At 38.5% G+C, this 24,001-nt stretch overlaps 1 protein-coding gene across 3 annotated transcripts in view; it reads right to left on the bottom strand.

Moving 5' to 3' along the window:
• pkp4 (plakophilin 4) overlaps window positions 1-24,001 on the bottom strand; it is a 236,229-nt gene that overhangs the window by 14,315 nt on the left and 197,913 nt on the right. For all 3 annotated transcript variants that reach the window (XM_043693802.1, XM_043693805.1, XM_043693804.1), the window contains exons 12-16: window positions 17,018-17,201; window positions 16,517-16,634; window positions 13,503-13,694; window positions 12,408-12,581; window positions 7,734-7,884 (exon numbers count right to left, since the gene is read on the bottom strand). In XM_043693802.1, the coding sequence (XP_043549737.1) occupies window positions 7,734-7,884; window positions 12,408-12,581; window positions 13,503-13,694; window positions 16,517-16,634; window positions 17,018-17,201 (819 nt within the window). The remainder of the gene's footprint in view (window positions 1-7,733; window positions 7,885-12,407; window positions 12,582-13,502; window positions 13,695-16,516; window positions 16,635-17,017; window positions 17,202-24,001) is intronic.

Genomic DNA, 24,001 nt, shown 5'->3' with positions numbered 1-24,001 from the left:
TGCTGTCAGAGATTAAAGATACCTTCCCTGCTCTTTAACCATCCAGCTCATTGTGCAATTCTCTTTGGTTCTCTTTAATTCATAGTAATGTTACTGGATGATCTCAAATGAACACTGACGAGTGAATGCATGATTAGTGAACAAATTTCTTGAGTATAATAGAACCATGAAAAGGCGAGTGTTTTATGATGTCTAACTTCCATCTTAGAAGTATTGCAAGTTCTTAAAGATTGTTGCAGTCACATTGCCTGCCCTGAGAAATTAGGATGTCATGTTGTATGTAGCAAAAATGCTTGAACCCATTTCTAGCTATAACTCTTTAATAACACAGAAGAAATCTGTAAACATTTGTTTGGATAGCTTTCCTTAGTATACCGAAAAATATTCATACACAGAAAGACTTGCATATATGAAGAAAGAATTTTAAGAAAGACAGAAGTCCAGAAAACACAAGTAGAATATACTGGTTGTAACACAAGGAACACTGCAAATACAATTGGCTAAATTGACAAAATACATCTTAAAACGGCGAAGTAGTCCAAGAGAGGCAGCCATCTATGGTCCCTTTGGATTATAATGCAAATTATTGGGAAGGAAAAAGTCTGCACAATTCACAGCTTCATCTTTAGAGTAACTTCAACTTGAACTATATATGACATGCCCAGGATTCCTGGTGCCTCATGAATCAACCATCATGTTTTATTACACAAAAAAACCCCAGAAATTGATGAAGGAACTTAGCAGGTCTGGCAGCATCTGTGGAGAGAAAGCAGAGTCAACATTTTGGGTCTAGTGACCCTTGTTATTACTTTATCATGTTTTATTAATTTGTTTAAAGAACCACCATTTGCAAGTTCATGTTGACTTGCTCAAGTACCCAATTAGCATTAGACAGCTAGGAACTCTACCACAACCAATAAGAAACTAGTAAGCCAGCAAAACCACAAATTATTTAATTACAAATCCAGAACCATAGATAACAACAAAACAAACAAGATTTTTACAACTCCTTTCAGTAGCTATGTCTTTTCAGCTTGCATGACCAAACTGCTGCACTGTGCAGTCCGTTGCTGTGTACCATGCAAGCGTGCACCTTAAGGGCACCACAGTTTTTGCAAGGCCTTCTTGTTTCTTATATGATCTAATTCTAATTGCTCCATTGACAGACACAAATTGCTTAGAGATGTTCCATTCATGTTGTCCCCACAGCCAATAGACTATATTATATTAACATTACTTAAATGATAACATCAAATGCATGAATTTACGGTAAAATTGAGCTCTCAAAATTCTATTAAAATCGACTTAGGTTCATTCCAAATGAATATCCCTTCTCTGGGAATAATGCTCCTTTACAAACTTATAGGTCTTCCTCAGGTTTGCTCTTGGGTCAAGTAACATTGGTCACTCCTGTAAGCACACAATGTAACCTACTTCTATGGTGGCTCCAGCATTCATATTATACAGTAAAAGGAAAAAAGACATTGCAATCATTATGAAATATCATGTTTTCTGAAACTCAACTTTTTCGGTCTCAGTGGCTGTACTGAAATATTTCAGAGATTCAAATCTCTTCTTATTGTATGAACTTGTCAAAATGAATATGCACAGCTAGTAATAATCAAATCTCAAACTTCATTGCTTTGTGACTCATGATGGGCATAGTTCCTTCCTTTCTCTTAGGTTCTCTTTTCAAATCTGGCTTGATAAGCTGTGTATATTTTTCTTCTGTTATGAGGTGATGAGCTAGACCTTTTGTGATTCACTGGTTTGTGGCCCACCACATGAGAAGTTCACTTACCCTTCCACGAAACAGATCAATAATATTCTTAATGCCCCTAGTCATCGGGACAATGCCATCTCAAACTTAATTTTTAAAAAATGATCTTGGGCAGAAAGTATGATTTCATGTCATAATAAATTATTATACTTTAATCATGACCCACTCAAACTTTCTGTACATAAACGCAAAAACATATCCCTCCTGGAGCTTTTGTTCTATCTGGAGAAGTTATAATTACCAAGGAATTAATTCTGAATTATTGTGGAACTGCTGTATTCCGTTTACCATTGAAGCTTACCTGTTGATCATTGTCATCATAATTAGACCTAAGTTTGCTCACTATTTTGTTGTCATCTCTGAAAGGTTAGGCAGGATTTTTTTTTTAGCAAATTCAAGAGAAAGTAGGTTCACTTTTGTCTACTTTGAATGCTTCCCAAGTTTCCTCATTCCTTGAATAATATTGGAATTCATACACTGAGTCCCCAGAGGCCGAATCTTGTTATAACATTAGAGCATGGAGAGTAAAGGGGAAAACCATTCCTGAACTGTGTCACCTTTTCCTGATGCCTCCCTCAAGGTCCTACCTATGGTTATGCCACACAGGAGAGGGAAAGGGGTAAGTTAGAGTAAGGTGGGGTCAGTATCATACAACACAAAAACAGGTCCTTCGGCCCAATTCACGTCTGTGGACATGACGCACAGCTTTCATCATCATTATTATCACCATGGGGTTAAAAGCCAAAGTGCAGTGAAGGTTGTAAATCTCCCAATTACAGGTTTGAAATTGAACCCATAAGTGGGCGGAATCCACACATTCCAATAGTAAGAACTGAGAGAGCCTGTGCGTGCAAGGCCACAGCTTATGTCTAGACGAACGAAAAGAGCGACCCTCTGTGTGACTGAATCCAAGTAAGCAGCTGAAATCCCCACCCAGGCTAGAGTTCCTCTGACTTCATCTATAACCTGTCTATACTCTTCGTTACTTCTATGCAGATAAGGTTGAAAGGATTTTTCAATTCAACCAAGAGAATTTTAACCGCTCACCAATGATGGAACAGATCTGAGTGCTAACCTGGAACTGCAGTAGGCCAACTAGTGTGGAGCAGGGAGTAAGAGCTGTTACTATATTTGAGCTGGAGCTGGTAAAAGGATTCAAGTAACGAAGAGGATTTTTTATTTACAATAATGGTTTTTCCAGAGCTGCTACATTGAAGCCCTTTTTGTTTTTGACAGTGTTGACAATGATAGGAGAATGCATGTTTTTATGTCCAAGGCTTACACTTTGGAGCCTGGAGGTTTACCAACCCCTTGGAGATCTTTGTCAGTGGACCAAGGCCTTTTGCTCCATTAGGTCCTTATGGTAGCTGGTGTACAATTGCTACCCCACATTAAAAGGCATCTTCTACCCTTCAAAAAAAAATTAATAACATGGAACATTAGGAACTTATGGACAACCCCTCCAGCAATAGACTGGAATATTGTACTGTGATTGCCTGGGAGCACAGATGTTTTGATATTGATAGCGCCACCCTGAGAGAGCAATGAGGTGGTGATTAAATGATCATCAAGAGGAGTGCTGCCTTCATAGGGTCGTCTTTACCATTAAAACAAATTAATTAGCCATTTCAGAGTCCCGATGTGGGGTAAACAAACATCTCATGACCCTTCAGCTCACTCTTGCCCAGAAATAGTGTGATATAGTGCTTAATGTGTATAACACAACAGGACGAGAAATTGCACAATCTCAAACAATCCCTGGCCTGGGTTCCAGCAAGTGACAGGCTAATCCTTCTTAGTAACTTCATCCCCAGTGTTGGATAGGGCATAGACCTGTGGGTAGAAAATCTATGAGTAACAGTACTCTGCTCTTGACAAAGTGTATAGAATCTGATCTTGTACGCAACACTTTGTTCTGTCAAAGAGACAACTACAAGGCCTTGTGGGAACACCCTCACTCCTTGCACTGGCTATGACATTATCCAAGTGAGGGACTGCAAGGATATGTTGTCCATGTCATGACATCTGTAATTCCACTGGGCTAACCAATCCCTAATGGAATGAAAGACTTCTGCAAACAAGGTGAGCAACGTTTAGTACAGTATGATTGCAAGACTGCCTGAAGGGAGGGGAAGAATTCGACATTCTGTTAATTAAACACCAAATGGAGACCAATAAATTCACACTTGACCTCCAGCATTAACGTACACACCACTCCACACCATATCTAACAAAAACACCTCGGGGTTAAGGTTCATAGCTCTTTGAAAGTTGCATCACAGGTAGGTAGGGTGGTTAAGAGCGTATTTAGAATGCTTGCCTACTGACTACTGAAGAGAGGAGTTGGAATGTCATGTTGAGGTTGTACGGGATGTTTGGTGAGGTCATTTTTGGAATACTGCTATAGGCGAGGGTGCAAAAAAGATTTACAAGAATGTTCCTGGGACTGGAGGGTTTGAGTTATAAGGAGAGGTTGTAGGCTGGGACTTTTTTCACTGGAGCATAAGAGGTTGAGGGGTGACCTTATATAGGTTTATAAAATCGTGAGGGGCTTAGATAAGGTGAATAGCAAAGGTCTTTCCTTAGGGTAGGGGGCTTGTATGCACATTAATTTTGAAGGTGAGGGGAGAAAGATTTAAAAGCCTTCTGAGAGGCATCTTTTTCACACAGAGGGTGGTTTGTATGTGGTATGAACTGCCAGAGGAAGTGGTAGATGTGGGTACAATTACAACATTTAAGACATTTGGACAGGTACACGAATAAGAAAGGTTCAGAGGGATATGGGCCAAATGAAGGCAAATGAGACTAGTTTGGGAAACTTAGTTGGCATGGACAGGTTGGACCGAAGGGTCTGCTTCCATGGTGTACGTCTGACTCAATTACAGCAGAATGAACTACAGCCTAATTCATTCTTCGTCACCAACATGAATTATGGCAACAACAGCAACAGAAAGAATCAGCAGGAAAATCAACACAGATGGATACAAAGACTCTGCTAAGAGTCCCCTATTCAATTAGTACCTCAGTACCAACCTGACAACTCACAGTGACCCACAGTACCGATAATTCCTGGATGTTCAGCCTGGTCTGAAGGCCTTCATAATCAGCACTTGCAAAGGGATGATCGGTCACTCAACAAGGAAACACCAAATCCGGTTCAATAAGAATGATGAGTTCCAGGAGCTAATAAGCCATAAGTGCACAATATGCCTGAATCTGAAACAGTGACCCATCCTGAGAACTAGAAATCACTATCAGAAGTGAGAGATCCAGCTAAACAACCCATGATCTATTCAGCAGGAAGTGAGTAGAGAAAGTGCAGGAAATTCAGTAGCTAGCCAATATCAGTGTGTGTGGCTTCTTTAGCGTAGTCAAGACTATCTATAATTCACACACCCAAGACCTTATTCCACTCCCAGCCAAAATGGAGAGGTGCTCATCAAGGACAGAGAGGCAGTCAATACCTACTCTATTGAGCACTTTAAAGAGCTCCTAACACAGACCCCAAGTTCAATGCAAGTGGGCTCAACTCCATCCCACAGCATGCTCCCCACCAACATCTCAAACAACACAAACATGTGCAGTAGAAAAAGCCATGCAACAGCTCAAGAACAAGACATCTGGAGCAGATTTTGTTGGAGAAGCATTATTAATGTCATTATATTCTCCAAATTCCCTTAACTGGAAAGAGAAAAATATGCCAGGAGATTTCCCAGATGTTGAAATCATGACCATCTTCAAGAAATGTAACAGCCTTGACTGTGGTCACTAGAGAAAACAAATTCTCTGCCGTCGGTCACAGTGAAAGTTAGTGCAAGAACCTCAATTGCCTTCTCCATGCGGCTGTAAAGTTCATTTCATAGTGTAATGTGATTTCTGCCCTCAAAATGGCACAACAGACAAGGATCTTCACCACATGGCAACTACACAAGAGATGCAGGGACCAGCATCAATCATTATACATGGCCACCTTTGACTTCACCAAGGCCTCTGATACTGAACCACATGGGATTATGGAATACCAGCATATGCAATATGCTGATAATGAAGGCCTTCAGACCAGGCACTCTAAATACTGTGGGTCACTGGGAATTGTTTGGTTGACACTGAGGTGCTAGCTGAATAGGGCACTCTTATCAGAGTCTTTGTGTCCCTTTGTACTGATTCTTTCTGTTGCTGCCATATTGATGTTGGTGACAAAATGAATTAGGCTGTAGTTCATTTTGCTGTAATTGAGTCAGAGTCATACAGCACAGAAACAGACCATCGTTTTTAAACAGTGGGTGGTAAGCAAATGGAATGAGCTGCCAGAAGTGGTTGTGGTAGGTACATTAACTTAGGTCTCCTTGCTAATGGCAAGCTGAAGTTGCGTTGATAGAGAATGGGCAATGTGAGCATCGTAACCTATATCCCCCAGTCACGGTCTGTCCCACCTATGGCATAGATTGTAGATCATGCATCGGGCTCTTCAGTCACCTGAGAACTCATTTTTAGTTTGACCATGTGGAACTGCCCGCGAAGAATGTACTTGCATATGGTAAAGTGAGAACTAATGGCATAGCAGCTGCAAACTCCCAAGTTAGGCATTATTAATATACCTTCTTTAATTTAGACTAAGAATTATGAGGCACGGCAACTACTAAAATCTTTGCACACAAACAAATTTCTGGCAAAGGGAAATCTGGATATGTTGAATATTGGAAAACTCTTTTTAAAGCTTTTTTTTTTGCCATTCTGTCAATGCACACTAACACTCAGGTTCAAACCACTAGCAGATTTTAATGCCAACCAACATACCACCAGGGATCCCCTGTGAGTTTACTGTACAACATTAGCATTGCAGAGGGTCATCAAATTGAACGGGGAGATAAAAACACAAATACTGACTTATCAGGTTAGGCAGCATCCATGGAGAGAAAAAATCAGTTAATATTTCAGGTCAATGACCTTTTGTGAGAACAGAACTGTGCTAAATGTGAATTCACTCAATGGACCCAAGGAGGGCACAGTAAAGTACTTTCCATGTGCTAAATTACATACATCACTATAATGTCATGACTGGGAGCAGAAAATACTCAAGGCAGCTGATTAAATGCCAGCCTTTATATCTAATGATATAGAATACAAGAGTGTAGAAATAATGCCTCAGCTACCTAAAGTCCTGGTTATTCCATATTTTGAGCACAGACAAATAATGCAGTTCCAACAATTTTATTTTTACCAAGAACTTAATGTTCATCATTGGAGGTGAAAAAAAAGCCCAAAATTTATCCTTATTATTTGTCTGCTTGACAGTTGTCACTTACTGTAATCAGGAATCTGATCCAGTATTTGCCTACCAGTGAGTTGGACAAATAGCAGTGTTCTTCAGTAAATACATTGAAAACAGTCTACAGCAGAATTAGATTTATTTCTCTCTCTGTACATGATTTAAAGAGAAGGTAATGAAGGAGAAACATGACAATAAAAGAGAAAAAAATTAGTTTTTACTTTTAAAAGAAATTGAACACTACTCAGAATAGTACTGTCCAATTAGATTAGATTACTTACAGTGTGGAAACAGGCCCTTCGGCCCAACAAGTCCACACCGCCCCGCCGAAGCGCAACCCACCCATACCCCTACACTTACCCCTTACCTAACACTACGGGCAATTTAGCATGGCCAATTCACCTGACCTGCACATCTTTGGACTGTGGGAGGAAACCGGAGCACCCGGAGGAAACCCACGCAGACACGGGGAGAACGTGCAAACTCCACACAGTCAGTCGCCTGAGGCGGGAATTGAACCCAGGTCTCTGGCGCTGTGAGGCAGCAGTGCTAACCACTGTGCTACCGTGCCGCCCAATTTATTGCACCTTAATAGTGAACACTGACAGCATCATCATTATTCTAAAAGCAAAATCTGGAACAAAGCATTTTGGACTTGTGAAATACTGTTTAATTTTCACATACCTATAAGTTCTTTGTTTCGTACATCAAGGGCCATGTTTCTCAATGCAGTAGCAACAGAGCAAACAACCCGATCATTGTCCATTCTCAGAAGTTCCACAAGGATTGGAAGGCCTTTCTCTTTTCTGACTGCAGCACGTATGTATGCTGCCCACTGACATCAGGATAGGGAAAGATAAAATTAAATTGAGTCAAAACTTCAAAGCTTTAAACTGAAGCACAATACCTTTAAACACATCTAGACTTAGTTCTACAGCCACTTTTAAACATTAATGTGTAAGATGTCAGAGCCAGTTTTCATGATCATCTAATATTTTCTGGATTTTCATTCAGTTTTCCAAAAGATTAAAATCCAGTTATTATGCATTATTACATCCTGCATCTCTCAGATATTTTGCAACAGTGGGATTGATAGAACAGATTTACATGAAGGTGTGACTAATCATTATCTAGAATTGCTGTTTCCAAGTAACCCAATTACAGCATGTTATACTATGAAACTGAACAGGGGAAGCCTTAATGGAGCAATGATCAGTGCCCATAATGCGAGAAAGCATGGAAATTAGATGCAAAGCTATGCCTTCTGTTGTTAATGTCTAAAAGAGTGACTTCACCAGCTGATAGTACCAATAAGTTGCAGCTGTAAGACTACATGTGGATTGCTTCCCCTTCACTTGTTTCCATCATTTCTTAATGTCCTACCCAATGAGCACTGATGGGTTGAAATGATTTTAAGTCCTTCTGAAGGTTGCTGAATTACATTTCTTAATTCTGACACTTGCTTTTTAATTTTTTTCCATCCCATGGAGTTTAATTTACATTCAATGTCTACTACTTATATGCTTCCTAAACCTATATAAATATGAAACCAGATTGCTGCATATGCAATTACCTCACCAAGGAATGTAAGCGCTGTCAGAACTTTACTAATCAGGAGTTAGCAGAAATATTACATAATCACTTAAGAAATGTCCAACAGATGAAAATCTCTGCATCTAGCACAGGTATTCTCATATTTTATTTCTGGTAGAACTGGATATGACAATAAAGTTTTATATTTATGTAATATAGCTAGCATAATCTATGACCAAAATAAATATTTTCCAATTTTCAGACCCATCACAACCACTTCTTCCATTCTATTAAAAGCTTATTCATTATTCTGTAAAAAAAACAAAGTTTGACAATTTAAGGTGGCAGGGTGGCTCAGTAGTTAGCACTGCTGCCTCACAGCACCAGGGACCCAAGTTCAATTCCAACTTCGGATGACTATGTGTGTGGAATTTGCAAGTTCTCCCCTTGTCTTTGTGGGTTTCCTCAGGGTGCTCCAGTTTCCTGCCACAATCCAAAAGGATGTGCAGGTTAGGTGAATTGGCCATGCTGAATTGCCCACAGTGTTCAGGGGTGTGTAGGTTAGGTACATTAGTCAGGGGTAAATATAGGGCAGGGGAATTGGCCTGGGTGGGTTTGGGTTACTCTTCGGAGGGTCGGTGTGGACTTGTTGGACTGAAGGGCCTGTTTCCACACTGTTGGAATTCTAATTCTAATTAGAATTTTAGCAATGCAACTTAATATTTCACATTAACTTTACACAAATGTAATAGAATTTACTGATACTAACTTAATAAAGCTTCAGTAAAGTGCCTAAAGATACATGTTCCGTCAAAAGAATTCAACAAAAAGTCTGAGTTAATTTTAGTGTTTTGAATCTAAAGATACAATAAAGGTGCACTTAGGCAGCTTTAGTGAATATCTAAGTGAAACAGACCAAGAGGCTTTTGTTTGATCCCGTTAGTACTGAGTTATTTTATCTCCAGTGGATCCCAAAGAATCAAAATTATACAGATTAGTGGAAGCTATTTGACTCACTGTGTCTGCACTGTGTTTAGTAAAGCTTTTTACTTCTCCTCAGATCTTCACTTTTCTCCATATTCTTTCAAATGTTTAATTTTGAATTATTCATCCACTTTTCTTCCAAAATATATGACAAATTTTATTTCCACTAATGTTGCTAGTAAAGCATTCCAAGTCCTAACAATCTTCTGCATAGAAGAAAAATTCTCCTAACCTTTCCCTTCATTCTTCTGGTATCAATGCTCCCTGCTCCCTCAGTTTGTATTGTTTCCATATAAGGTGTGCCTCTCCCAGCTGCAGCCTTTCCTGATGCCTAGATGCACTATATAGGTGGAACATACAGAATTTAATATATAAATAGCTAGACTGAATAGCCATAATATGCAACAACAAAACTGCTCTGTTGAGAATAAGACACATTCAATTCTATTAAACCCTGACTGGGATTGCAGGACTTTACATGACTGAAAATACCATTTCCATGGTACATGCACAGCTTTATTTTTAGTCTTGGCCTGAACTATTGGGATGGATTCCACAGACAACAGATGGAGGACACAAACTAAGAAGGTCAAAATAGACGACCTCCCAATAATCCTTTTTGTAATAATGTCAAACAAATAACAAAAATTATTAACGATGTGGTCTGAAATTTGCTTTAAATCAGTAGGCAATTTACTCATGAAAATTTAACATAAAACTGAGTTGTGCCAAATACTGAACAGGGAAGGGGAAGGGAAGGAAAATCCAAAATGAAGCTGCAAGGGAGTCACTGTGTTATATCTGTACCAACTGCTAGTTTCAAATGGAGAAATCTGGAGACATAAGTCTGTGTCCTACTGTTCAGAAATGAAAGAACATTTCAACAATTTCCATTTAAGTTTAAAGTCATAACAATTCCACACAGTGGCAAGGTTAAGGTACTACAAGGCAAATCATTTAATGCATTTGATTTTGCATCGCCAAAAACAGTAGCATATTCAACAATGACAACTATTGGACATTGGAAGATCTCTGTAACTTCCAGTGTGCATACGCATTGCAGTGTGGTAATGACAAGTTGTTTTGAAGCACCCAATTCCACTCTGAACGTTTTGTTACTTCAAAATCAAATTAAGAAACTGGCTTTTATTTGGGACAACTGCCTTAATTCATCACACTTTTAAATTTTACATCCGTATGAGATATATGGGGCTTCGTCACAACTTCAAGACAATTTACAAGCAGGATCTCTCATTTTAAAGTTAAAATGGATATATTAAATAGCTATCAACATAAAAATTCACAAAAATCTTAAATTTGTTAAAAGGTAACTTCTATGACATTTTAAACATGATGTATCAGGCTTTTACATTATTAAAGATGTGTTTTCTGATGAGAATTATATATGTAAACTGCTCACATTTAAAAATTTGTAAAATTAACAATATAATAAATAGTCCTGTCCACCCAATATAGCAGCCATTTTTTGTAACCATACCCATACTGCCCGTCTTTCAACTTGAGCTAGCTTGTGCTGGTGTGACTCTGTAACTTTCACCAGGAGAGAATGATGCCACAGGTGAAATTCTTGTTCCCTGGATCACAGTAGGGTCATGCAGAGTTTTATTTGATTTCAATGATGAATACTGCCATTACATAAAATCTGGGTTATTAATGTTTATACTGGACAAAAAGCATGATCTGCAGCTACTACAACTACATCTTGATCAAGTGCAACTTCACAACAACCGAACTTCCCTTTTGGAAGCCTCTATTCTCAGCAAAGCCTGGGAAATATAGTGCCACCTCAACCCTTGTTAAATTTAGCTTAGACAAAATAATGGCAATGCTCCCTCTCCTGACATTCAAAATGGGAGGACAAGTTGAAAAGGTCATAAAATGTGTGGAATTTTAGGTTTAATAGAATGAAGACCGATAACAGTAATGTCAAGTCTGCATAATTTACTGGCTAAGTTACAGTAATAACATTGCTTAGCTTTACAACATTTTCAAAGGAATATCAAGGATAGCAAGAGGTTAAAGACATGATGGCCTGAGATGATAGAGTGGTGGGACATGAAATTTTAGTTATGAGAGATTAGGATTTTTATTATTACAAATGAAGAGAGATGTTAAAACAGTTTTGATATCTAATTTGGGAAAAATATTTCTACTGAATGGTGAATTTTTATCTAGGTTGACAAATTTAATATCACCAACAAAAGGAGTTTTCTTTTATACAGAGCTTGGAATATTCTACTAGAAACATGCTGAAAGTAGAATCTACAATTACTTCTTGAAAAATTAGACAGAATATAAAACAGAGGCACTGTTCATTTGGTCAACCAATCCATGCCAGTGGTTGTATATCATGCAAGTTTCAGATTTGGGAAAAATACTTGGTTATGGTGAAAGGAACAGGATGAAAGGGATTGGAACAGTGGGCATCGCTTTCCAGAGAACTGGTACAGTTGATGATGGACCAAAGGATCAACTTTGTAATGTAAAATTTTATAATTCTATGGTCAGCTGCAAAGTAGTGCAGTGGACAAACACAAAAGAATCTGTAACTTTTTCCCAATAGTTGAAAATTGCCTGTTTGAGAAAGACATCATGCAGTAGGTGGTATTCTTCGTATGCTGAGCCTGAGTGCAAGGGAGCATCAGCCTGTATTTGAATCTACAAACACTGATATACAACCACGAGATACCAAAACAGTATGGCCCAAGGAGGGAAAAGATATTGTAATTTATAGAAAGGACATTACTTACTCTGAGCATTAAAATGCATAAGTTGTTATTTTTAAATAAATACACATTACACATGTCATTTTTGACATACCTTCCAGTTTCCTGCTGATAGGTTCTGTAGAGATCCAGCAGATCCTTCCAATGTGGCTGGGTTTGAACTTTCAGCAAGAAGAGTGAGATATGGTTTCACTATTGATGGATGCCACAACATTTCAACTCCTTTTGGAGACTTTGAAAATCCGGGTATTGGACCTACTCCATCCCACTGTAAATGAGAGGTATTGGTTTAAAATGTTGCAGGATCCCTATAAGTACATTCTATTCATCACTGAAAGTTGATAATTCGGCTATCTAACATCATACTACTTGGCTGTGATACTATTTATTTAATTCAAATTATTGCAAGATGTCCTTTTTTCTTTCAATAATATTTAACTATGGTCAAGTCATTTTGCTCTGTATGACTACAAGCCTCAGCCTCAAGTTTTTTTCTTTGTTTCATTAGAAGTGCCATTAACAGCAAGAACAAATAATATTTCTTTACTGTTGGAATACTAACTGTATCATAAGACCCTGCATATTTATTATGAAAGCTCATGACCACCTGTTTGAGGCATCCCAACACCCCAAAGTCTGATGGAGGCCTGCAACAAGAAATGAAGCAAGTATTCTAACCCAGTTAATACCTCCAAATCTTTCTCATCACAATATGAAGTTAAAATTGGGCCACGTAATTGCCTTGATTAATCTTCTTAACGTACTTCCAAACAAAACAAAACTTCTAGAAATGGTTAAATTCTGAATGAAGATCATAAATCTGCAAATGTCGAGCAGCTCTTGAGATAAATTCAAATGAACTTAAGGAGTTTGAGAGTCCATTCATCCAATTTAGGACCCTCATTTATTGATGATTACACTATTTCATCTAACTTGGATTAACCTTAAACATGTGGTGTATTCACCAGAGAATACACCATGTAATTATTGATAAGGAAGGCTTCTGACACATGGATATCCAATGAACAATTCAGTCATGCATTTAAGTGACTATTTTATAATCAGACAGTCTGTTACCATTGTTTGGGACCATTCTCTTGCTCTTCACTTTATTTGACCATTCAATTTTTAAAATTATTTAGATCCAATTGAAGCTTACAAATAAAGCTCCACTGAAGCAACCATTTACCTGATCTTCCTGGGGTTCTTTCTTTTTCTTTTTCTTCTTCTTACCCCAGCAACCAGTTTCAGCATCTTTATTGGGAGAGTCACTACCAAGTAATCCATCAAGTTCACTTGTTCCTATCAGTCGAGCTTGTGGAACCTCTAGTTCTAAGCGATAGGACAGATTTCTCAAGATGCACACACAGTTTTCAACAGTCTGAAATAAGAAACATAGTTATAGTGCCACTTATTTAAATAAACACTGTAGCCAACCAGTCTCCAATTGCAGAACTCACAACAGTGTCCATTATTAGATGTCATCCTGCAATTGAATAACATTTGTTGGATAATCCTGAAATCTTATGAATCATGCTGAAAACTAATTCAGGATTATCAGTTGGAATCAGTGTGGCACATTAGTGCATACTGCATGCTACACAACACACAAAGCCCTGTTCTTTGTAGACAGAAAGAACATGAACACGCACTGTGCCTGTTTCAACTCAACAAAACAGGTAACAGCCATTCTCAGTTCATTTTTCAGGGCAAGACCCTGAGCCAGACTCAATCTGTCTGGTTTAATATCAATCAGCATTAATGGGTGCGCTCTTTGTTGCAACAGCTCTACCAAAGTCAATTTACCAACCAACCAGCACTTTCATCTGATGCAGTATGATAAGTTTCCCCTTGAAATCGTAGATATTTTTAATCAAACTGTTCAGAGATGTTATGACTCTCTTGGGGCATGGGACTCAAATCTGAGTTTTCTGACTCAAATCTGAGTTTTCTGACTCAGAGGTAGGGACATTATCACTACATCACAACAGCCCCCAACCCCCTGAAATTGTATTCTTGCAAAACGAGCTGAGTGCAAAGTAAAATGTTTCAACAAACAGCAAGTCTCTTTTCTGCAGTAATCATTTCTGAATTATCAAACAATAATCGAGGGAAATTTGGAAGATTACAAACAATGCATTCACACACTCTGTAGCCACTTCCCTAAAGATCCTAGCATATAGGCCATCAGGTCCTAGCCTTTAGCCTTATAAATTTCACAAATACTTTTTCTCTAATAAGGTTTTAACATTTGTCCTTAGGATGTGGATACTGTTGGTCAAGCCAGTATATATCGCATACTATTAATTGCCCAGGCGGCAGTTAAGGGTAAGGCATATTGCTTTGGATCTGGAGACAAGTTAGCCAGACCAGGTAAGGATGGTAAAGGTTCCTTCTAAATATTAGAGAACTAGATGGAGTTTTATGACAATTGATAGTTCGACTAGCTTTTTACTTCAGATTTTTTTAAAATTCAAATTTCAATATCTGCCATGGTGGGATTCAAAAATTAGCCTGGGGATACAAAAATATCTGTTTAAGATTTCTGCTTTATTACTTCCTCTGTCTTCTCCTTTAAGGAATCAATGTTTACTTTCGCTACTTTCTTCCGTTTTGACATATTTGAAGGTTTTACTGTTGGTTCTTACCTTCTCTAGCAGAGTCTCAATTTCTAATTTCTTCCTGCTTACCTTTTCCTTATTTCTAAATATTTCTCAATCTTGCGGCCGTCCACTAATCTCTGCATCATCAAATGCCTTTTCTTTCTATTTCATATCTTTAGCTTCTTTAGTGAGGCACAATAGTATGTCCTTCTTGTGGAATCTTTCTTGGAGTGGAATACACATTTGTTAAGTTCTACAGTATCTCCTTAAAAGTCTGTCTCTGCTTATCTTCTATCTTACCTTTTAACCTATTTTCCCAGCCCACTGTTTCCAACCTTATCTTCATAAATTTAAAAAGATAATTACAAAAGAGAACGTATTACTTTCAGACCCAAGTCTCTTGAGAATTCATGCTATGATCACGCTGGTAGAGGATTCTTTAATGAGACATCATTGAATAATCCTGTTTCAATTAGGTTCAAAATAGTGTACACCTGGTTGGTGCAAGAACACAAACATATTCTAAGACACGATCTTGAATACAGTCTATGTGCATCCTCAAAGGTACCTTTTCAAATTTGATTTGTTCAATCAATATGCAAATCAAATCACCTATAGTTATTAGTTTAAAATCACACAACACCAGGTTATAGTTCAACAAGTTTAATTGGAAGCACACTAGTTTTCGGAGCGTCGCTTCTTCATCAGGTGATTGTCAGATGAAGGAGCCTCACTCCGAACGTTAGTGTTGTGTGATTTTTAACTTTGTACGCCCCAGTCCAACACCGGCATCTCCAAATTATAGTTATTAGTGTATCTTCCTTATAATCCCCTCAGTTTGAGTTATATTATGTTTTACAGTATAGCTATGATTAGGGGCCCTATGAACACTAGTAACTACTATTTCTAAACTCCACCTAAATCTGATTCCACACCTTGACCTGCTGAATCAAGTTAATTTCTTATATTTTTACTGATCTCATCCTGTATTATCAGAACTACCCAGCACCACCTCGTTTCTTTCTAAAATGTCAAAAACTCTCGAATATTCCATTCCAGCTTTGGTTATTTCACAACCATTTTTACAATGCCTGTCACATCATAATGATTTATTTCTAGTTGTGCTATCCCACCTTGCAAAGTGGACCTTGCATCTGTTGTTAAGAAACATGCTGGTGGCTTTGTGTGAAAGTCTGCCTACCCTCCTTCAGTTAAGGGATTACCACAAATCTGTACCGTTAGTAATTTATGGATCCTATCATTTATCTCAAAAATTGAAAAAAAAATTTTACATCAAAAATAAAGTTCTATTTTATTCCATTCGATAATTTTTGTGCTCAAAGAAATCGAAAAATGAAAGACTACAAAAAAAATGGAAACGTTGCCACTATCTGTGATGTCATGTCAACAAACTTCAATGCCCTCAAGACAGAAGTGGAGACTAGGAGTGAAAACCAGGAACTAAAACAAAATGAAGTGCTTTTAACAATTTATTGTCAAATTCTGCTCTAAGTGTTTTGCAGTTCATACAGAATCAAATTAAAATAATGAATACAAGCTTGATTAATGAAGTGCATTACAGGAAACACAAATCACAAACCTTGCTATCATAATCTGCAGTGTTAACGCACATCTGGATCACATATAGTAATGAATCCACCAATCCCTCACAAGATCGGATCTTCTTTCGAGCCTCTTCACCTGCAGAGCTAAGATTTCTGCAAGATGGCAAACTTGTTTAAAAAAAAGCTCGCCAACACATACAGGTAATGATAAACATTTCATTGAATTAAACATAACAAAATTAGGCACTTTTTGTAGAACAGGCACTTTTTGTAGAACAGCCACTTGCATGAGGCATTGGTTGCCCCTGGCATTAAAGTCCAGGAGAATTAACATCTTATTTAGCGGTGACAAAAAAAAATGAAGACTGACAGATGAAATGAGTGAGAAGACAAAATTACAACATAAATAACCACTTCATTTAGTAAAAGCAGTTATTTGAAAACAATTTTTGTACTTGAAAACATGCAACTACAATCCTTCACAATATTTCCATACTCATGAGCTTTGGGCTAATGAGGATAATTTAGTTATTTACCTTAGACATCCAGTAGTATTTCGCAGTACTAAAGAAGTATGGAATTTCACTTTTCTATCTTCATCAAAAGAAGAACTGCTCCACCCTGAATGAGGTATCACTACACTATTTGTGAGAGTTGTGAGAGCATCACGAATAATTGGCATCTTCACTGCATCGCATGAAGACAAATTCCACAGAACTCCTAAAAAAAAATTGGAAAATGTAATAATTTCCCAGCATTTTCTCGTTTGACCCCAGAAATTTTCTCCCCTGCAAAGAGTAAAAGCTGTTTAAATCTTCAAAACTGGTTGCGTGGGGTGCAATGCGCATACACTGAGATACACAAAACATCACAATTGGGTGTAGCAGGCTGAATGGACCAAAGTTTGTTTCCCCTGTTTTTCAACTACAATAAGTCCTCAATGAAGTTGCGGCTGTGTTCCTGAAAATGATAACATTGAACTAATGTTAAAATGTGTTGTTAAGTTCTGCAGGACCTTCCTCAGAAAAGAAAATTAAAACAGTATGCCTTCTGATTTAAAATATTTTACACTGCTAAATTCCTATTTTAAGAACAAATAGCAATACAACACAAGAACAGGCCCTTCAACCCTCCAAGCCTGTGCCAACATATTTTGCCCTTCCATACTAAAACTACCCTTACTTAAATAATCCATATCCCTCTATTCTCTTCCAATTCATGTATTCAGCCAGGTGCTTCTTGAATGTTGCTGTTGTGTCTGCTTCCACCAACTTCACTGGCAGCATGCTTCAGGCACTCACCATCCTGTGTATGAAAAACTTGCCTTGCATATCTCTTTTAAACGACTTTCCCCAACACCCTGAGTCCGTATCCCCTAGTAGTTGAGCCTTCCACTCTGGCTAAAAAGCCTCATACTTTTTACTCTATCCGTGCCATTCACAATTTTATAAACTTCTATCAAGTCGCTCCTCAACCTCTTGCTTCCCAGTGAAGATAAACCCAGTCGATCCAACCTTTCTTCATAACTAAAATCCCCCGGGCCAAGCAACATCCTGGTAAACTTTTTTTGTACCCCCTCCAAAGCATCCATATTCTTATGGCAGTATGGTGACCAGGACTGTATGCAATTTAGTATTAAAAGTATTTGACACTGAGGATTAAATTAGGTTAAAGGGATAAGACATGGCAGGAGAGTTCCAAATCGTAGTCCGCTCCTCCTGCTTGATGTGCAAAGATAGGCACATTTTCAGTGCTCGGGACCTGCATGCGTTAAAGAAATGTCTCCAGCTGCAGCTCCTGGAAGCCAGAGTTTCAGAGTTGAAGCGGTGTTTGGAGTCACTGTGGACCACTTGTAGGGCAGAGTGGATTCTGAATAGCATGTATAGAGAGGTAGTCACACCGCAGACTCAAACTCCACAGGTAGCAATGGAATGGGTGACCACCAGGCAGAGCAGGAAGGCTAAGCAGGCAGTGCAGGGATTTCCTGTGGCTAATCCCCTGCAAAACAAATGCCCCGTTTTGGATACTGTTGAGGGGAATGGTCTTTCAGAGGATAACAGCAGCAGCTAAAACATGGCACCATGGTTGGCTCTGCTGCAGAGGGAAGGAAAATAGACATAGAAATGCTATAGTTATGGGGAATTCAATCGTATGGGGAATAGATAGGTGTTTCTATGGCCGCAAACAAGAGTCCAGGATGGTGTGTTGCCTTCCTGGCGCTAGAGTCCTGGATGTCTTGGAGCAGTTGCGGGACATTCTGGAGTGGGAGGGCGAACAGACAATAGTCATGGTACAGTTTCGCACAAATGACACAGGTTTACAAAAAAAAAAGATGAGATCCCAGAAGCAGAATAGAGAACTAGGAAGGAAGTTGAAATGTAGGACCTTAAAAGGTAGTTAGCTCAGGATTACTACCAGTGCCACGAGCTAATAACAGCAGGATATACAGGATGAACACATGTCTGAAAGGATAGTGTGAGGTGAAGGTTTCAGATTCGTAGGGCATTGAGACCGGTTTTGAGGGAGGTGGGACCTGTACAAATATACGGGTTACAAATGGGCAGGACTGTGGACTGATGTCCTTGAGGAAGGTTTAACTAGTGTGGTAAGGGGATGTAAACCAGAGGAGTAGAGCAGTTGATGCAGAAATTGAGGGAAGAGGTAGAAACCAACGCAAACATGACTAAAAACAATAACACACAGTGGAGATGTTCTGAAATACAGGTGTTTCAATGCACAAAGTAAAATAGGCAAGATGGGATGAACTTAAAGCTTTGGTTAGTATGTGAAACTATGATATTATTGCGATTATAGAGACTTCGCTAAAAGAGGGACAGGACTGGCAGCTGAATGTCCCAGGATTTACATATTTCAAGTGTGATGAAAGGGGATGTAAAAAGGGTGGGGGAATTGACCCTAGTAAAGGAGTATCTCCCATCTCTACAAAGGGGGGGGGGGGCAAATCAGAGATCTGTGTGGCAAGCAAGAAGGGTAGAATTCAAGAACAGGAAAGGGGAAAATCACCTTGCTGGGATTATACTAAAGACCTCCTAACAGCCATGATAGATACACGAAAAAATGTGTCGACAGATTTTGCAAAGATGCAAAATCAGCAGGGTTGCTGTGACAGGCGATTTTAACTTCCCCCACATTGAATGGGACTCACTTCATGCTAGGGGCTTGGATGGGGCAGAATTTGTAAGGACCATTCAGGAAGGTTTCTTGACAGTATGTATTAAATACATTTTAATATAAACTAAGTTTAAAAACATGGAAAAAAAACATAACTTGCTACCTATAGCCAACTTGCTACTTGTCCAGTTTCCTGAATCTCCTGTTACCCAATTCTCTTGCTTGTGGCAGATCCTCTCTGCTCTCCCACCCTCCATGTTGTTAACACTGCCAACCTTCAAACCACTGCCCCATTAAGTCTCAGAAGTATCCTTTATTTCTTTGAATTATTTCCATAATGCACGCTTTCCATGATCCAAAGTCTGGAGCCAGAAATAAACACAAATTGTAGACATTTTAAAATAAATATTTCTGTAAAAATGTATTAAGGGGTGATGATGGCATAGTGGTAATGTCATCAGTAAGGGACTAGAAGTCCAGAATCCCAGTGTAATCTGCTGGCGGCATGGATTCAAATCTCATCACAGTAGCTGTTCCTTATCCAGTTTGACCTACACATGACTCCAGAACCACAGCAATATGTTTAATGCTTAATTACTCCCTGAAATAGCCTAGTAAGCCACTCTGTTTAAGAGAAATTTGGAACTGACCACAAATGGTGCCATTGCCACTGACATTCATGTTCCACCAAAAAATAAAGAAAAGTCATTCTTGAAGCCCTTAAAATTAGACAAATCTGGGCTTTAATTTTCCAGCAGTGCATAAGCAGTTAAAAAATTGGTGTTTCCTTTTGTAGTTATCTTTCAACTGCCTTTCTAACATCTCTATTCTGCTGTTAACTGTTATTCTCATAATAATTTTTATACAATTCCTCATCTCACTTGACCTTCATTGCTGCACTTTTACAAATATGTCTGTTGGTCTCCATGAGCTTTAGTGACTTTGACTTTGACTTTGTTCTTAAAATGTATATTTATAGTGGTCCTTGTACTGCAATAAAATATTTAAGACTATTCACTGTCTTTCATTTTTAGTTATTCCCTGTAAATATCAATTTGATCTTTACTTGGAACATTCCTCTCACCGCTTCATCAACTATATTCAGATTAGAAGCTCATTACAGCAAACTTTTTTCTTATAGTAACATTTTAAACTTTTCAGATTTATAGATGCCCTATTCCCAGTATTTCAGAATCATCTTAAAAGTGCTGTATGCTATTGATACAAAGGTTTTCAAAAGCTTTGATGCATTTTCTCTTAAACCAAAATACAGTAGTTCCTCATGCGATGCTCCTGAAATGTGCAACTTTAAATTAAACAATGTTAACTTGACTACTGGATTACCTCATTGCACCCAATGCAAAAGCTTCAGTTAGGTTCTGCAGGATCTTACCCCTCAGAAAAAGGACATTCAAACATTATACCCTGCAAGTTTGGACACCCCTGAAATCCTATATTTCACATACTAAACTATATAATCACTAAACTAAAGGAAATGTTCAAGCATATTAAAAACCACTAAAATAATTATCACTGCTGGTGAAGTTTCCTATACTTTTTCAGAGATTTCATTATTATGTTTCCTTCAAAATCCCATTTGATAAAATCACATTAAACCTTTACATTTAGGCTTTTCACAGCAGCAACAATCCAATTACTACTTTACAACCTTTTTATCCTTATTTAGGGAGGCATTACTTAATAGCATTATTATAGCTGAATTCCCCACTATCAACATCCTGGCAGTGACCACTGATCACACAATCATCTGGGCCCATCATATAAATACTGTGACTACAACAGCAGGTCAGAGGCTAGCATCCCTGCAGTGAACATCTCCTGCCTCCCCAAAGCCTGTGCACCACTGACAGGGCACAAGTTGAGAGTGGTTGAATACTCTCCATGGTCTGAAGGGTTGCAGCTCCAATAACAGTCAAGAAGCTTGACACCATCCAGAACAAAGCAATCCATTTGATTGGCACCCCATCCATCACCTTCAATACTAATTCCCTTCACCAACAGTGCATACTGCTACCTGTGTACCTACAAGATTCATTGCTATAACTTAAAGTTCCTTTGTCAGAATCTTCCAAACTTGTGATCCCAATCACCGAGGAAGACAACAGCACATGCACAAGAACCTGAAATTTCCCCTTCATACCACACAGCATCCTGACTTAGAACTATATTATCATTCCTTTACGGTGACTGGTTTAAAATCCTGGAACTCCCTTCCTGACAGTACTGTGAATGCCTTTACATCTTAAGGAGAACAGTGGTTTGAGAGGCAGTTCATGAATACTTCCTTCAGGAGAATGAGGGACAGGCAGTAAATGCTCACCTAGCCAGTAATAACTATATCCCGACAAATAATTCATTGTGTGCTAATATCAGAAAGATTGCATTTGACTATGTGTTGGTAAGTGATCAACCAGGAATTCCATTAAGGAAGTTTGCACATTCTCCCTGCACGTGTGTGTGTGTGTGTGTGTGTGTGTGTGTGTGTGTGTGTGTTTCCTCTGGGTGCTCTGGTTTCTTCCCACAGTCCAAAGATGTGGCGACTAGGTGGATTAGCCATGATAATACGGGTATAGTTTAGGGCATGTGGGCGGAATGCTGTTCAGAGGGTCAGTGCAGACATGATGGGCAGAATAATTCTAAGTTATGTTAACCAGGAGATATACTGTGACAATGCAAACACTTTCTGCTGCTATCTGTCTCATCCCCACCTTCAGTCTTTCTTTCTCACTGATTACACTCTCCATGCAGATTTACTTTTGGTGAACCGTTAGTATGCCTGTAGCAGAGCACTGAATGCAGCCAATCAAGAAGAGAAGGTAAGAGTGCTTAAGGTGAGTAGAATAAGAGCATTGGGATGCTGGAGAGTAGTTGAGTGCAGTAACGAAAGCAGGGAAAACACACAGGGACTAGGAGAGTGCCAAAGACAACACCACCAAGGTGTCAGAGCAGAGTGGCATACATTAAATTTAAAATAAGCAAAAACAGAAAATTACAACAAAACTTACCACTTAAAAGGTTGATAAAGAAAGAGTCAGATGGGCTTATGCTACCTATATGGGAGAACTGGAAAGCAAATATAACAGTAATGCAAGCATATGTTATTTCAGATAATAGTAAGTATTGCATGTAAGAAAAAAATGATTACAAAGGATATGTGACAACAGGGGAATGTTCCATCATAAGAAAACTGAGTGCAGAAGCAGGCAAACAAAAATACTTGAGGTCAAATGTCCTGAGATATGTTATGATAGGGTCTATCAACAGTCTGTAATTGAAGGTGATGAATATGTCATGAAGTGTATGAACATTGAGCAATCGGTCCCTCTTTTGTAGAGTATTAAAAAGGAACCTGTGTCCTCCCATTTTGGTGGCTCCTGCATTTTTACATGCCTACTGTTAAGGCTTCAGGAACGTATACCATAGCAAGTTGAAAGCTGTGGTGAAAAGAAATAAAATTGCAGCAGGACATGAAAGTATGCAAGATGTCAAATGTACAAGTACAGAAATGCTTAGTGTTTTAAAAAATAGAATTAACATTCAATTAGATAGCAGAAATAGACAATATAAAGGTAAGCAAGGTACATTTCTGTGTCAGACATCCACTTTATATGGGTTAAAGTACACATTCAATAGCGGGGAAAGTCCTAAAATTCAAAATGTGACCTTATTTTCTTAGTATTTGAGGCTTGTCCATGCTTATAGTGCAAAATCAGTGCCCAAAATCACATAACTGGATGTACACAAATAAAGCAAGCAAGGTCAAGAAATCATTTTTTCTGAGCTGCACAAAATAACAAAGGGTTTCCATACAAAAGCCTCAAAAATTAACATTTTCAGGAGAAATTACTTCTGTATTGGAAATAAATAATATAAATTGATAGATTTATTAATTTACAGAATATAAATTGAAAAAGTAGGGAGATAGGACTAGTTAGTCTTTATGGACTCCTTCAAAGGGCTCCCTCTAAGCTACTAATACATAGAAACGAGATTCTAAATACGCAAAGCAGCATCGGCAATGTTTAACTTGAAACTATTCTGCACAATAGATCAAGTGAACATAATTTTTTTTAGAAAATGTTACATTACTATCACAATCAGAATCATATTGCACTGGGGCATACAAGACAAAATGTTAGAAAAAATGTCAATGAAATATTACATTGATTTATACCAGGCTTATCCAACAGGCAGGAGAATCGACGTTTCGGGCATAGGCCCTTCTTCAGGAATGAGGCTCAGATAAAAGGTAGGGAGGAGGGACGTGGGGGAGGGCGTTGGAAATGTGATAGGTGGAAGGAGGTCAAGGTGAGGGTGATAGGCCGGAGTGGGGTGGGGGCTGAGAGGCCAGGAAGAAGATTGCAGGT

The sequence above is a fragment of the Chiloscyllium plagiosum genome, chromosome 7 (genome assembly GCF_004010195.1).
Source record: "Chiloscyllium plagiosum isolate BGI_BamShark_2017 chromosome 7, ASM401019v2, whole genome shotgun sequence".
In the NCBI taxonomy this organism is placed as follows: Eukaryota; Metazoa; Chordata; class Chondrichthyes; order Orectolobiformes; family Hemiscylliidae; genus Chiloscyllium; species Chiloscyllium plagiosum.
The sequence above is the reverse complement of the archived record's forward strand: the minus strand, read 5'-3'. Positions and strand labels throughout refer to the sequence as shown.